This window comes from Saccostrea cucullata, unplaced genomic scaffold (assembly GCF_032062105.1).
Source record: "Saccostrea cucullata isolate Sc308-1 unplaced genomic scaffold, CSIRO_AGI_Scuc_v1 ctg3379, whole genome shotgun sequence".
Lineage (NCBI taxonomy): Eukaryota > Metazoa > Mollusca > Bivalvia > Ostreida > Ostreidae > Saccostrea > Saccostrea cuccullata.
The window spans coordinates 20,746-37,185 of NW_026921910.1; the positions used below are offsets into that span (position 1 = coordinate 20,746).

The following is a 16,440-nucleotide window of genomic DNA, read 5'->3' on the forward strand; positions in this document are numbered from 1 at the left end:
AGGTTGCCCAGAAAGACAACCTGACTTACTGTGTATGGCAGGACACTAAACCAGTGACGGTACTTTCCAACTTCCATGATCCAACCCACCGTGGTCAAGTTTCAAGGAGAGCAGCTGAGAATCGTGTCGTTCAAGTCCCACTCATGCTGGCTGATTATCAAAAGAACATGAAAGGAGTGGATCTCTGTGATCAAATGGTGGGGTATTACCAGCTAAACCACAGGTCAAAGAAATGGTGGCGCCGCATAATTTTTTTACTTGATGATGGCATCGGCCCATAACGCATACATTGTCGCCAAGGACATTCACACCCACGCCGCGAGGGAGAGGTGGCCAGGATTCCAGGACTTTATCGAGGAACTGGTGGAAGATCTGATTGGTGACACCAGGGCTAGAAGGGAGCCACCAAAAGTTGACTGTGGGGGCAGGGCTACTGCCCACGACATTGTGAAAATGTTCCCAAAGAACAAGGTGTGTCGTGAGTGTTCACTTTCTGGGCCGCAGGGACAGAGAAAAGGAGTAACAAAATTTGGGTGCCAGCAGTGTGGTGTTCCAGTGCACTTAGAGTGCAGCTCAAAACATATTATGAGAATGTTGAACAAGTGAATTGTGCTTAGGAATGTTTGTTCAAATGGATAATTCTGAGGACTTAGTGTTGGTTTTTTTTTCATAAATTTTATGTAAGTACATTGAAGTTTGAACTTTTTAAAATAGATATTTCTTTTTATTCATTATCTTACAATATAAATACTTTAAAAACAGATTGTTATAGTTAAAATTTGTTGTTAAAATAATTTTTTTCTTGGCTATAGTAAATTTGAAGCAAAGCAAATAAATGATGTTTATGTCAAGAAATACTCCATTTTCAAGAAATGTAATAACTTTTTTATTTTTCAAGATATTTTTATTCTGTGAACTGTATTTGAAGCAGAAATATTTGTTTTATGAATTTATGCAAAAAAAATGTGCTGTTTACATTCACTTTATTTGAGTAAAATGCATGTAAATAAAAATAATTTAAAACAAAAAATTGTGTTTACAAATTTTCTTCTATTTACTCAAAGTATTATTGAGGATAATATTGCTTCTGCATTCTGAAAATTATACTGTAAGATGCAGAATTTTAAGAGCTTTTAGAAAATATATACTTTATTATGTCTCTAGACAGTAGTTATCTAATTATCCGGCAGAATGTAAGCATGGTGCTAATTGACTTAGCATTCTCAGCAGCAGCTCTGTTATCCTCCGTATTACTGATAAGCCCAGCTGAATTGGCTGCAGAAGGAAATGGGTTAAGAGCAGAGCAAACACAGACCCCAAAGCTTCAGAGGTGGGATCAGGTGCCATGGATTAGTTTTAATATCACGTGACAATGTTGACCAGTCAAGAATTAATAGTTTCATGGGAGAAAACCATCGTTCTCAATCAATTATCAAAACACAGTATGTAGTTTTATGTTGATAACCTTTTTAAAATTGTAAACAACAAATAAAATTAGAAATTTGATTACTTTAACTTTTCAATTGACAACTTCAAATAAAATTAGAAATTTTATTACTTTAACTTTTCAATTGACAACTTCCTATACTTTTGCAGCAATAAACCTTCATTATCTGCATACAGGGTATATATCTCTTGGTTAATTTTATATGCATGAGCATGCTCTATGTATAAACAGTTTCTTAAATGAGGTAAATCCATTAAAAACTGTTACTGGGAGCACTGAGCTCACTAAATGATACCCCTACCTCCCATAAGATTATAATGGCAAAGTTAATGTTTTTCACTGGGAGATATCAAAACAAGTGTCAGATCAAGAAGTAAAATAGAAAGTGCAGAGTGGCATTACATTCATCAAATTGAACTAGAACTTTCCAATAGGGACAAATACCCCTTGCTGGCTTTTTTCAGAGAAGGTTGATTGATTGATTGTATATTGTTTAACGTCCCTCTTGAGAATTTTTCACTCATATGGAGACATCACCATATGCCGGTGAAGGGCTTCAAATTTAGACCTATACTCGGCACTCAGGGCCATTGAGCAGTGAGGGTTCTTTATCATGCCAGCACCTACCATGACACGGGACCTACGTTTTTAAGGTCATATCCGAAAGACCCGTGACTTTCACTTCTAGTGCCAAGCGCTTGGCGAAGGAACAGTCACTACCTTTGTTTACGTCTTAGGTATGACACGGCGACGCGAACGAGAATCGAACCCAGGCCTCCCAATCACGAAGCAAACGCTCTACCACTAGGCTACCATGACCAGTTTTTCAGAGAAGGTGCTAATTCACAAATACTTTATGGATCTAGAGCATGTAGGTGTTCACAATTCACTTACAAAATTTGCATTGAAATAAAATAGCTCATTATGTTTCAAAGGTAGAATCAAATGAACTATCAATACTAATACATAGTACATGTATGTAATTCCATTGTAACATTTTTTTTCGGCATTAAAAAAATACATTGCAATTATGTGTCAAGACACTTTGCAAACTGATTGTTAAAAAAAAATCATATTATACAAAATCAAACTAATCTTGATATTCTTTATAATATGTCAAATTCATTTTGAAATTAAAGTCTTTTAAGAGCTGGTTTTCCAGTAATAAAGTGCTTTGACAAACAATAAATTAAGAAGCAATTAAGAGAATAAAAGAAGAAAGGTCTTTAATTCTTGTGCCAAATTCCCAGGAGATTATAGAAAAAATGATAAGAGATGCCTTCAACTCCCACACCAAACTCTAGAGCTGAAACAAATTCATACCATTCAAAAAATAAACAATGTTATTCAGTGAACATTGAATGTGAATGTTTTTATAATGATATAGAATATTTTAATTTTTTCTTATCATTTTTTTGCATGTTTGTACAAAGAATGATAACTCTTCACACTTGGGTGATGAACATTCAGAAAAAAGCAACCATTCTTTCTCAAGAACGATTTCAGCTCAAATGATTTATACTGTGTTGAGGAGTATATATATATATGAGATGTTCGGTAAAAGGAATAGATATATATATAGTTCTATTCCTTTTACCAAACATTTCATATATATATACTCCTCAACACAGTATAATTGTAGGAGAGCTTGCTCTACACAAATGTGATAGAACAATTGCACTCATAGCAGGAGCAGTTGCGTCTATAGTGCTATGAACGCAGTTGAAGCCCGAAGGTTCATAGTGGGAGAGAGCAGTGGATATGCAAATATAAATCAATATTTGAATTTTCGTGACTGTTATTAGATTCTTATTCGAACATTTAGTAATTAAGTAAAGGTGTAATTTAAGTTCTCATGTACTTACAAATCCTATTGTTTTTATTAAATATCAATGTATAAGATAGGTGTAAAAAATAAACGTATGTTCAAAAATGTTTGACACGTAAAATGTACATTAAAACTAGCATGTTTTTAACAAAAAAATACTTAAAAAGAAAACTACTCAAAAGAAGTGAACCTTAACCTTAGAACATTATACATGTACCAACCTCTCCTATAGCAACTGTCATAAGTGATCCCTCTGTTCCCTGCAATCTGTATATCAGATCTGGAACACTAGTTACGTCGAAACCATTAAGCCTCATTTGCATTTTTGGTCTACCATCTCCTGTACTGCAAAATTAGATTTTCATTATCTCATATCAACACATAGGTCATAGTCACAGCACTCACTGAGTCATTATCTCATATCAACACATAGGTCAAAGTCTCAGCACTCACTGAGTAATTATCTCATATCAACACATAGGTCATTGTCACAGCACTCACTGAGTAATTATCTCATATCAACACATAGGTCATAGTCACAGCACTCACTGAGTAATTATCTCATATCAACACATAGGTCATTGTCACAGCACTCACTGAGTCATTACCTCATATCAACACATAGGTCAAAGTCACAGCACTGAATCATTATCTCATATCAACACATAGGTCATAGTCACAGCACTCACCGAGTCATTATCTCATATCAACACATACGTCATAGTCACAACACACACTGAGTCCTTATCTCATATCAACACATAGGTCAAAGTCACAGCACTGAATCGTTATCTCATATCAACACATAGGTCATAGTCACAGCACTCACTGAGTTATTATCTCATATCAACACATTGGTTATAGTCATAGCACTCACTGAGTCATTATCTCATATCAACACATAGGTCATTGTCACAGCACTCACTGAGTCATTATCTCATATTAACACATAGGTCATAGTCACAGCACTCACCTAAATCATTATCTCATATCAACACATAGGTCAAAGTCACAGCACTCACTGAGTCATTATCTCATATCAACACATAGGTCATAGTCACAGCACTCACTGAGTCATTATCTCATATCAACACATACGTCATAGTCACAGCACTCACTGAGTCATTATCTCATATCAACACATAGGTCATAGTCACAGCACTCACTGAGTCATTACCTCATATCAACACATAGGTCAAAGTCACAGCACTCACTGAATCATTATCTCATATCAACACATAGGTCAAAGTCACAGCACTCACTGAGTCATTATCTCATATCAAGACATAGGTCATTGTCACAGCACTCACTGAATCATTATCTCATATAAACACATAGGTCAAAGTCACAGCACTCACTGAGTCATTATCTCATATCAACACATAGGTCATTGTCACAGCACTCACTGAGTCATTATCTCATATCAACACATAGGTCATTGTCACAGCACTCACTGAGTCATTACCTCATATCAACACATAGGTCAAAGTCACAGCACTGAATCATTATCTCATATCAACACATAGGTCATAGTCACAGCACTCAGTGAGTTATTATCTCATATCAACACATAGGTCATAGTCACAGCACTCACTGAGTCATTATGTCATATCAACACATAGGTCATTGTCACAGCACTCACTGAGTTATTATCTCATATCAACACATAGGTCATAGTCACAGCACTCACTGAGTAATTATCTCATATCAACACATACGTCATAGTCACAGCACTCACTGAATCATTATCTCATATCAACACATAGGTCAAAGTCACAGCACTCACTGAGTCATTATCTCATATCAACACATAGGTCATTGTCACAGCACTCACTGAGTCATTATCTCATATCAACACATAGGTCATTGTCACAGCACTCACTGAGTCATTATCTCATATCAACACATAGGTCAAAGTCACAGCACTCACTGAATCATTATCTCATATCAACACATAGGTCATAGTCACAGCACTCACTGAGTCATTATCTCATATCAACACATAGGTCATAGTCACAGCACTCACTGAGTTATTATCTCATATCAACACATAGGTCATAGTCACAGCACTCACCTAAATCATTATCTCATATCAACACATAGGTCACAGTCACAGCACTCACTGAATCATTATCTCATATCAACACATAGGTCAAAGTCACAGCACTCACCTAAATCATTATCTCATATCAACACATAGGTCAAAGTCTCAGCACTCACTGAGTAATTATCTCATATCAACACATAGGTCATAGTCACAGCACTCACTGAGTCATTATCTCATATCAACACATTGGTCAGAGTCACAGCACTCACTGAGTTATTATCTCATATCAACACATTGGTTATAGTCACAGCACTCACTGAGTCATTATCTCATATCAACACATAGGTCATAGTCACAGCACTCACTGAGTCATTATCTCATATCAACACATAGGTCATAGTCACAGCACTCACCTAAATCATTATCTCATATCAACACATAGGTCATAGTCACAGCACTCACTGAGTCATTATCTCATATCAACACATTGGTCATTGTCTCAGCATTCACCTGAGTCATTTATGGCCTAACTGATCTTTAATTACTGATTTTCAATTTCTATATGTAGATAGTTTTCCATAGGCCTAAATTTAGCGAAAGTTACCTCCCGTTGACTGCCATATTGGATGTTGCCCTCGGTCGATATACTACATGTATCTTCGGTCAATATCTGTCATCCTGGGTCATTATAAATGCATATTGACCTACATTGAGTCCATATTTGTATAATATCAACACATAGGTCATAGTCACAGCTCAAACTGAGTCATTATCTCATATCAACACATAGGTCATAGTCACAGCACTCACTGAGTTATTATCTCATATCAACACATAGGTCATAGTCACAGCACTCACTGAGTTATTATCTCATATCAACACATAGGTCATAGTCACAGCACTCACCTAAATCATTATCTCATATCAACACATAGGTCAAAGTCTCAGCACTCACTGAGTAATTATCTCATATCAACACATAGGTCATAATCACAGCATTCACTGAGTCATTATCTCATATCAACACATTGGTCATAGTCACAGCACTCACTGAGTCATTATCTCATATCAACACATAGTCACAGCACTCACTGAGTCATTATCTCATATCAACACATAGGTCATAGTCACAGCACTCACTGAGTCATTATCTCATATCAACACATTGGTCATAGTCACAGCACTCACTGAGTCATTATCTCATATCAACACATTGGTCATAGTCACAGCACTCACTGAGTCATTATCTCATATCAACACATAGGTCATAGTCACAACACTCACTGAGTCATTATCTCATATCAACACATAGGTCATAGTCATAACACTCACTGAGTCATTATCTCATATCAACACATAGGTCATAGTCACAGCACTCACTGAGTCATTATCTCATATCAACACATAGGTCATAGTCACAGCACTCACCTAAATCATTATCTCATATCAACACATAGGTCATAGTCACAGCACTCACTGAGTCATTATCTCATATCAACACATAGGTCATAGTCACAGCACTCACTGAGTCATTATCTCATATCAACACATAGGTCATTGTCACAGCACTCACTGAGTCATTATCTCCTATCAACACATAGGTCATAGTCACAGTACTCACTGAGTCATTATCTCATATCAACACATAGGTCATAGTCATAACACTCACTGAGTCATTATCTCATATCAACACATAGGTCATAGTCTCAGCACTCACTGAGTTATTATCTCATATCAACACAGAGGTCATAGTCTCAGCACTCACTGAGTTATTATCTCATATCAACACATAGGTCATAGTCTCAGCACTCACTGAGTCATTATCTCATATCAACACATAGGTCATAGTCTCAGCACTCACTGAGTCATTATCTCATATCAACACATAGGTCATAGTCACAGCACTCACTGAGTCATTATCTCATATCAACACATAGGTCATAGTCTCAGCACTCACTGAGTTATTATCTCATATCAACACAGAGGTCATAGTCTCAGCACTCACTGAGTTATTATCTCATATCAACACATAGGTTATAGTCTCAGCACTCACTGAGTCATTATCTCATATCAGCACATATATCATAGTCTCAGCAGCCATATTGGATGTTGACTCAGTGATTTGCCCTCTTTGTCTTACCAAGTTTAAGAAAATATAGTAGAAATATTTGGTGGAAAACCTTTATCAAATAATTTTTTTATAATAAAGGGGGCTTCCAAAAATTTACATACTTCAGAAAAATAATCATTATGATTTTTAATTCAAACTAGTACATATAAAAATTTTGAATTGGTTGAATAGTGAAGGAAATTGAGCATCTGGACCTCCAGTATGGCGGCCAACGGGAAATAACTCTCGCTAAAAACTGGCCTATCGAAAACTATCTATAACCGCACCTGTCCCTATAAGTGCCCCAAAGATCTTTTTCAATATTCAAGAAATAAGAGAATAAAAATGAAACTTGTCTATTACCCAATATCTCAGTGGAAAATGAATAATGTGGCATAATTTGGGTGGATAATCTTCACTTTAATAACGTTAGACATTATTTTAGTGGTTCCATGTATTTATTTTTTTATTCAAAAGTTTTTTCACAAGGGGTGTTTAATAGGGATTATAGGTATTCCCAAGTAAAACTTTTTTTTTTTACACGTTTTAAACACATTTCTGCCACTGACGGTTCAACCTTGAATCTACCTGAGTCCATACTAGCTATTGCATTTGTATCAATGAGACTAATCATGACTTTTCAGTTCTTGGAAAGATTCTCAAGATTTTTTCATAATTATTAATATATGTACATTTTCAAACATTGCTGTGACATTGTGCCTTTGTTCTTGCAGTATAAAAATTTACCTGTAGCAGTCCGATAATAATAATTACCAGTCTGATAAAACATTATCAGACGGCAATGATAACAAAATCGGATGGTATTTAAACAAGAGGCCCATGGGCCACATTGCTCACCTGAGTAACTTCAGGGCTCGACATTACATTTTTTTCCTACTTGTCCATTCCGACAAGTGACCAAGACATTTACTTGTCCGAATTTCGACTTCACTTGTCCGAAAATTTTCGATAAAGTTTAATAGTTTCAACTTGGAAATTAAAATTAAGTCCATTTATTTACACGTCATGCACTTGATTGATTCTATAGATATATATGTTATTGATAAATTCAATATACACATAAAACGAAAATTTAAGGCCATAATAAAAATATTCCTAGATTCTCATCCCCTCCTGCCCCGATTTTATATCCCCGCCTCGATTTTATACCCCCGCCTCGATTTTTTTTATTTCTGTTTTTCCTCGTCTTAATTCTGATGGGGATAGGTATTCATATACCATTCTACTTTCGTTTTAAATCCCACGAAAGTAGACATGATTTTGACAGCTGAAAAGATTGATATACTGTATACAGGGAAATTTTCGCCCCCGTTTTATTTTCGCCCCTTTCGCCCTACGATCTTTTAGGCGAATTTAAAACAGGGCGAATTCAAAGAATACAGTTACAGTAAAATTTCTTAAACAAAACCATGATTGGACGAATTCAAAACGGGGCAAAATTGTTTGCAAGTGTGAAAGGGCGAAAATAAGACGGGGTGAAAATAACCCTGTATACAGTATATACGTATATATTTCAAACAAGGTTCATTGGTTGAAAAAGATTGGTGATGATGTGAAGTATGAGATAATTGAACCTTTATAACGACTTTTTTTCAAGTAAATAAAATTACACCGATTGATCTGGTAAATAAAAATTCTGCAATATTGAAAAAATAAAAAATATAAAATAAAAGCCGCCCGCCCACCTCCATTTTAAAAAAAATTTGGATGAGAATCTAGCAATATATTTAATATTATGGCCTAAGCTTTCTGTCCTGACAATAACATAAATGTCCTCGTGAACCTGTCAACATCAAACAATATTCACACTTTGATTCCTATCTTCCATGATTTTTCAGTAGTATGCAACTAGTGAACTTCGATCCCGATCGAATGTGAACTCAATATTAATATAGTGATATATATATATCAGGATCAAAGTTAAGATTTTATGTACACCTTCTGTCTTGAGACTTCAACAGTCAGTGCTTTTAATATTTAGAGACCCCTTTACATTAAAATGCACTTGTCCAATTGGACAAGTGCCCAGTAATATTCAATTGTCCGAATTTATTTTTCATTGGTACCGGACAAGTGGACAAGCGTTAATGTCGAGACCTGAACTTGGGTGATGTAGTTCTTTACAAGATTCCCCCTCTTGCTATACCTATCATGCCCCACTACCCCCTTCCGTTTTATGATTTTAAAACTTTAGAATCTACACAACCCCAGGATGCTTCCACATATTAAATTTCAGTTTTCCAGGCCAAGTGGTTTTGAGAAGAAGATTTTAAAATATTTGTTCTAGATATTTCTATGGAAAACTTGGATTCCCTATTGTGGCCCCATCCTACCCCTTGGGGGTCATGATTTTAACAATTTAATATTGACACTACCCAAAGATGCTTCTACATTAGTTTCAGCTTTCCTGGCCCAGTGGTTCTCGACAAGACGATTTTAAAATATTTGTTCTGTATATTTCTATGTAAAACTTGGATTCCCTATTGTGAAATTTTATACACCCTGCTCAAAAAAATTGATTGGCAAAATATTGCATAAATGTTTTATCCCTAATTTTAAAGGGAAAATTTCTATGAGGATCAGGTGAGATAAAAAAAAAATAAATTTGTAAGCATTACATAAACTCACATAGGATTTAACAAGAATATCTTGCTGAAGAATGTTACAAGGTCACGAAATTCACCTTCCACCCCATATCTTCTCTTAGCACTCAATTCTTTTATCAAGTCATGGTAATACTCAATGAACTCCCAGATCCCTGTGTACCAAATGTTGAACATGTGCCTAGAAATAAAAATCAAGGTTTAAGTATCAATAATGTATATATTCCGTTGCAATAAACTTGATACTAAAGTGTAAGAAAAGCTACTGTACAGTACAGTCAACACGGTTTATGTATCCACTGCACACCCCCACGGGGTGAATTTCATTGCGGTTAGTACAGGTGTCTACGGTAAAAAAATGTGTGCCCCACGGTTCACCAATCCAGGTAAATCACACCATGAATGAAGGTGTTTTAAAGTTATCAATCTTCCACCCCCCTAGAATACTCGCGCCTCTGGCGCTCAGATCAAAGCTGCGGCTCTCAATTTTTCCCCTTTACATATAAAATGGTAGTAAAACAAAATAGCTAGATAAATCCCTGCAACTAAAAGTTCATTTTCCGGTGAACTTTTTAACATTGTTGTTTATTACTTATATTGACATTTGAAACAAATACATTTCGAGTTAAATTGTATTTATTACTCGAACGGGCCAACGTATTGCTATGTAGTGACGCACAATGACCTAGAAGTTGTTTGGTCAGAATATCACATCGCTCTGTGATCCGATCGCGCTATGACCTCTGACTCCCAAATGAAATTCACACAGAATTGAACGTATTTTCTCTTCAATAGGTTCATCTGTAAATATTTGCTTATAAAATATTATTTTTGCATTGAAATTAACAAATTATTATTTCTTTACAAATGAGAATATTTTATTCAAAATAGTTATTTATATATGCTGTAAAACAAAAATATTTTACTCAGACAAGTGGTGTTAATCATTATTTTATTTCATATCTAAATTTATATTTAACTTCTTTATTTTATATATTAACCCCAAATGTTAAATAAACAAAGTAAAACAGAAGTCAGATTATTTTGGCAGTATTTCGATATTTTTTCAAATGTATCGACATGTATATCGACCACATATGTCACGCTATATCGATATCTCGATATATAGTCCCAGCTTTAATATTAATTCAAAATCTTGTTAAAAGAGTTTCGACCGTCATGAAACATGATGTGCACTTCACTGTTGCGGAACTTATGAAAGCAGAGTTCACAGGAAGAAACAAGACCTTTCAATTAAAACTGAAAGGCGGCTTTCAGTAACTTTTCAGTGGCCATTCAGCTACTGAATGGCACATACATTTCAGTGACCTTTCAGTTGCCTTTAGTCATATTAACCCCAAATGTTCAGTCACCATTCAGCGGAAACAGAAGTCAACTTTCAGTGGCCTTTCCATCAACTTTCAGTGACCTTGCCATCAACTTTCAGTGACCTTTCCGTCGTCTTTCAGTGACCTTTCCATTAACTTTATGACCTTTCCGTCGATCTTTAGTGACCATTCCGTCGACTTTAATACCTTTCAAAATCGTCTTTAAGTGACCTTTCCGCCACCTTTCAGTGATATTTGAATTGCAATTTTGTAATTTTTTCACTAGCGTATTATTTTATAATCAGATATTTTTCCTAAACAAGGAAGCCATATTTTAAATATTTATTATTCAATCTTACTTGTGTTTTTTTTTTACTTATCGTGATCAAAATTGTTTATACATTCCTCTTGTAAAAAAAATAAATAGGAGATTTTAGCTTTCTAATGATATTGCTTTAATAAAATCATTAATTCTACTAAGCTTTAAATAGAGAATTTACAATGATCTTAAATCTTTGACACAGGAACAGGTGCCCGTCTCTGATAATTGTCATGATCCTTATAGGAGATGTGTAATTAATTTGTCTATCCCAAAAATAAAATATGTGAGACTTATTCAAGATGATTTTTAATTGAATATTTCTAGTTACATTAAGAAAATAAATTCTTCAAGTGATAAAAAATATATTCAAAATTTAAATAAATGCATAACATTCTATAGTGCTTATACGTGTATTTTTTCATGGAAATAAGTAGTTCTGATTAATGAGACAGAATTAATATTTTTTAAACCATTTCTGGAACATCGCAAGTGTTACTGATCAATTTCGTTTCTTAATTATGTCATTGTCAAAACTGCAGGATATTTAGTTTTTCAAAGACATTATTTTAAATTAATTTTTAATTACAAGAATAAACAAATCGTTTATACATGCCTCTTGTAGAAAAAAAATATATAGAAGATTTTAGCTTTCTAAATGATATTGCTTTTAAATTAAATCATTCTAGAACTAAGTTTCTAGCTAGAGAATTTACAACGATCTTAAATCTTTGACACAGTAACAGGTGCCCGTCTCTGATAATTGTCATAATCCCGATAGGAGATGTGTAATTAATTAGTAATCCCAAAAATGGCAACTAACATAGAATATACAAAAGATATACAAGATATATACACATCGCAGCTCCTCGATACAACAAGTGAACAGATTGTTCCATCGATTTCAATCAATTAATTGATTTTAAATCTTCATTTGTCAACAAGAAGTCTTAGCGTATTTGATAAGGTTGCGGACACCTACGCAGGAGATCTGGGTTCGATTCTGGGCATTGGAGCAATTTTTTTTTTCTTGTATTAATTTTTTTACTATTTTTTTTGTTTGGAATTAGATACATTTAATGCTATTATACCAAAAAAAAGTGAAATAAAATTTTTACGTTAAAAAATAAGCCGATTATTCAATAAAATGATTCAACTGAATGATCACGGAAAGGTCACTGAAATGTATGTGCCATTCAGTCGACTGAATGGTAACTTGATCACGGAAAGGTCACGGGAAAGGGTCTTTTCAGTGACCTTTCAATGACCATTCAGTGGCCATTCAGCCACCATTCAGTCGACTGAATGGTGGATTTTCATCCTGTGCTTACACTGTAATGAATTTGAAAACATTGACAATCTTACTTAAGGTATTCAAATTATTTTTAGCACACTAGGTGTCAAGTGTTATGGATATGTTTTATTCAATGAGGAATAAGATACAAACAGTGTATAACATGAAAAGGAAGAGTGATTTTGAGAAACTTTCTCAACATTCGTTTGAAGTTACAATGTTTTTAACCGTGCTCCGTGGTGACAATACACATTGCTTTTAAAATTGGCTAACATGAGTTACATTTAATCAAATGGAATGAAATTTCATATACTGGTAAACTTCGTTATCTTGACATCGACGGGACAGTCGGAAAATGTCAAGATATCTGAGGTGTCAAGGTATCAGAGTTGAGACTCAACATCCTTAATTTTACTTTATACTAAAACCATAGATATGAACAGACATACATACCTGTCTTCAATTACACTGTAGCTCGTTGTTTCAGTTATTCCTCTATATTTATTAAATCTAAGAAGTTATTCACCTGTTCACAGACCCCTAGCCAAGTCTAGTTGAACCCTCAAACGGGGGTATACCCCCAAACATGCCAAACGAGGGTTTTCCTTGCCTTAAGGTATTCAATGTATAACGACCATATTTTGTACCTAATAAATGAACGGTCCAATATTTTTAATCATGGTAGCAATTTGAAGATGTTATCAAATGAAAATGCTCCACCAAAGGAATTTGCAAAATTTTAATTATTGTCCAATTAATATCACTTTGAATTTTACATTGAAGTCTATGGGCAGTGTATGTTTTTATACGATATTGTAAAAAGTAATTTGAATTTCAAAGAAATCTCTTGGTGAAAATATGCATAAACTCCATCTTTATTAAAATATAAAATAAAATAAATTATTTACCGCAGAAATTTTGTGAAATCAAATTTTTTCTTCTTTTCATCAAGGGCAGATAACTCTTCAAAAACTGTAAATGTACAAAATGACCGTCTCCTTGCATGTTATCAGTCTTGTGAATTTGGTTTATTTCACTTTTATCGTTTTCTAGCTGTGTGCTTTTAACTAGTTTAAAATTAATATTTAAAATCAGTCAAAATCCCTTTGTTATACATCGAATACCTTAATGCAATGCGCAAAGGTCATATAAAATTAATCTTTAGATTCTCATCCCCGCCCGCCCCTCTCAAAATGCCCCGCCCCGATGTTTTTTATTTAGAATTTTGGGTATTTTCATGTATTTTTATTCAGTAAGAATTTGGGTCAAAGTTTATGAGTTATCTCCCGTCTGTATTAAAAGTCGCGTGTCGCTATTTATAGCAAAAACGCCATGTGAAGAATGGAGAAAAATTGGCAATAAAAGCAGTTTAAATGTGTAAGGAAAAGATAATTTGTCAGTATATATAGAAGGCAGAGAAGAAAAAATAGCATAAACACATATAAATACCATCACTGGCAGGAGCAAGTATGTAGAGAGATTGTAACTAAGTAAAAATAGACGAGGAAAATGACACCTGGTCAAGTTATATATAATGATCTCCAACTGTGTGACTTAGCTTTGAAATAAAAGAAAATCTACAACATCGTAGACAGACTTAAGAGAAGGCCTAGATTTTTCAGTAGAATAATTATTTGAACATTTATATAGATTTTGCACAATAAGAAGTCACGCATACACAATTTATTGGTATCCCCACCTCATTTTGTTCAGGGTGTGCCGTATAATGTGTACTTGATAATTTGTTAATTAACAATAAATATTTAACTTTTAAAGCAAAAATTTTCATTAAATATTTAAAAGAATATGAAAAGAATTAAATCTATTCATATATGCATTAAGGTAATGAAAAAAATGTGTACAGGGCGTCCATTGTTTTGTTGATACTTAGGCCTATATGTATATAAATTAACAATTATAAAAAATAAAAAATAAAATCCGCCCACCCGCCCCAATTTTTTTGCAAATTAGGATGAGAATCTAAAGATTAATTTTACCTGGCCAAAAGTGGAAGTGGCATTCAAGAACGATAATTTTTCTTTTTAATTTTTTTTTTTTAAATCACAAACATGCAAAAATGAATTGTCTACACCTCTGTTTTCAATTCTAAAAAAATTAATTACTTTTCGTTTTTATTTACCTCATTTCTGAAACACAAAAGTTTGTTTACAAGACAGAGGAAATTTGGACGGGCACAGAAGAAAGTGTCGAAAAATAATTAAAAATAACATGTTCATTACAAAAAATTTGTAATACTGAGGAACATCCGTTTTACTAAATTATGCATAACAATATCTAGTTATAATGTATCAAACATGGAGGTCAAGGCACAGAATACGCTAACTTTGGGAGAGAAAAAGTCTCGATTTTTACAATAAAGTTGAATAAACATATACTTTTTCGCAATATAATCTCTTTATATAAACATCTTTAATCTATCAAATTTGAGTACATACAGAGCTACGAAATAATCCATTATTTTTCACGAGCATATTTTGTGGACCACACGTGAAAACAGCACTTTTTTGAGTGTCTGCGCATGCGCCTACCCCCATTTGAAGGTATGGATTTCCTACTTCCGTTCACCCCCATTTGAGGGTTCGACTAGACTGTTTAGAGCCTAGCTATGCCACTGTTTCAGATATATATATTGATGAACCAAATAATTTATACAGTCAAGTCTATGTAACGTTAGAGTGTGTGTTAGAAACAGAGCAAACAAGATACCAAAGTATAGGGGGCCTACCTGGAAAAATTATCCAATGTTGATATTTTCGACATATCCTCTTTAATTTCTTGAATAACTTGCATACATTTTTTGGTTACTTCTATAACAGCTACCGGTGTCAATGCATATCCATCCGTTTTAGCAAACTTTTCATCAATATCAAAACTTTGCATGCATTTTTTCGTAGATTCTACAAGAAATTCTTTCACCTCGAGAAGCTTTTTCCAAAACTCCGCATGATCTTTGATACCTCGTACAGCAATTGTATACATAACTTTCAAGGCTGATTCGTATAACTCGGACAATTGTGTTTCATGTCCATCATAAAATATTCCAAAAGATTCCAACATACAAGTGTCCCATTTCGAAACGTGTTTCACGTCGGAGTTGTACGAATCGTCACTTTCATACTTCCGAGAGTCAGGTGATGCTCGTTTACGTCCTCGTTTTCGTGGTAGGCGAGAGGGGAAAGAAAATGACGGTGAAGTGGAGTCAGAAACAGAAGATTCTTCCATTGTTTATAATCACTAAATCAGCCAGCATGAAAGCATAGTCCTACTCGAATCCGGGATGTTTCGCGCCCATTCTGTTTCGCACTTAGATGGTTCGCGCCAGTATGATTCGCACCCATTTAGGTGCGAAACGTCTCCCCTCTTTTTTAATATTTCATTTATTTTGTAATAATTTAAGATTTAAAATTTCGATACTTACATAA

At 34.3% G+C, this 16,440-nt stretch overlaps 1 protein-coding gene across 2 annotated transcripts; it reads right to left on the bottom strand.

Moving 5' to 3' along the window:
• Positions 1 to 3,468: 3,468 nt before the first annotated feature.
• On the bottom strand, positions 3,469 to 16,309 carry LOC134260892 (uncharacterized). Of its 2 annotated transcripts, none has more exons than XM_062743423.1 (3): positions 15,744 to 16,309; positions 10,082 to 10,237; positions 3,469 to 3,620 (listed from the first exon to the last, which is right to left on the bottom strand). In XM_062743423.1, the coding sequence occupies exons 1-3, from the start codon at positions 16,238 to 16,240 to the stop codon at positions 3,473 to 3,475; spliced, it is 801 nt and encodes a 266-aa protein (XP_062599407.1). In that variant the 5' UTR covers positions 16,241 to 16,309; the 3' UTR covers positions 3,469 to 3,472. The 2 variants fall into 2 exon arrangements, with proteins under 2 accessions (XP_062599407.1, XP_062599408.1); XM_062743424.1 differs by having other exon boundaries at positions 3,470 to 3,615.
• Between the last annotated feature and the right edge of the window lie 131 nt (positions 16,310 to 16,440).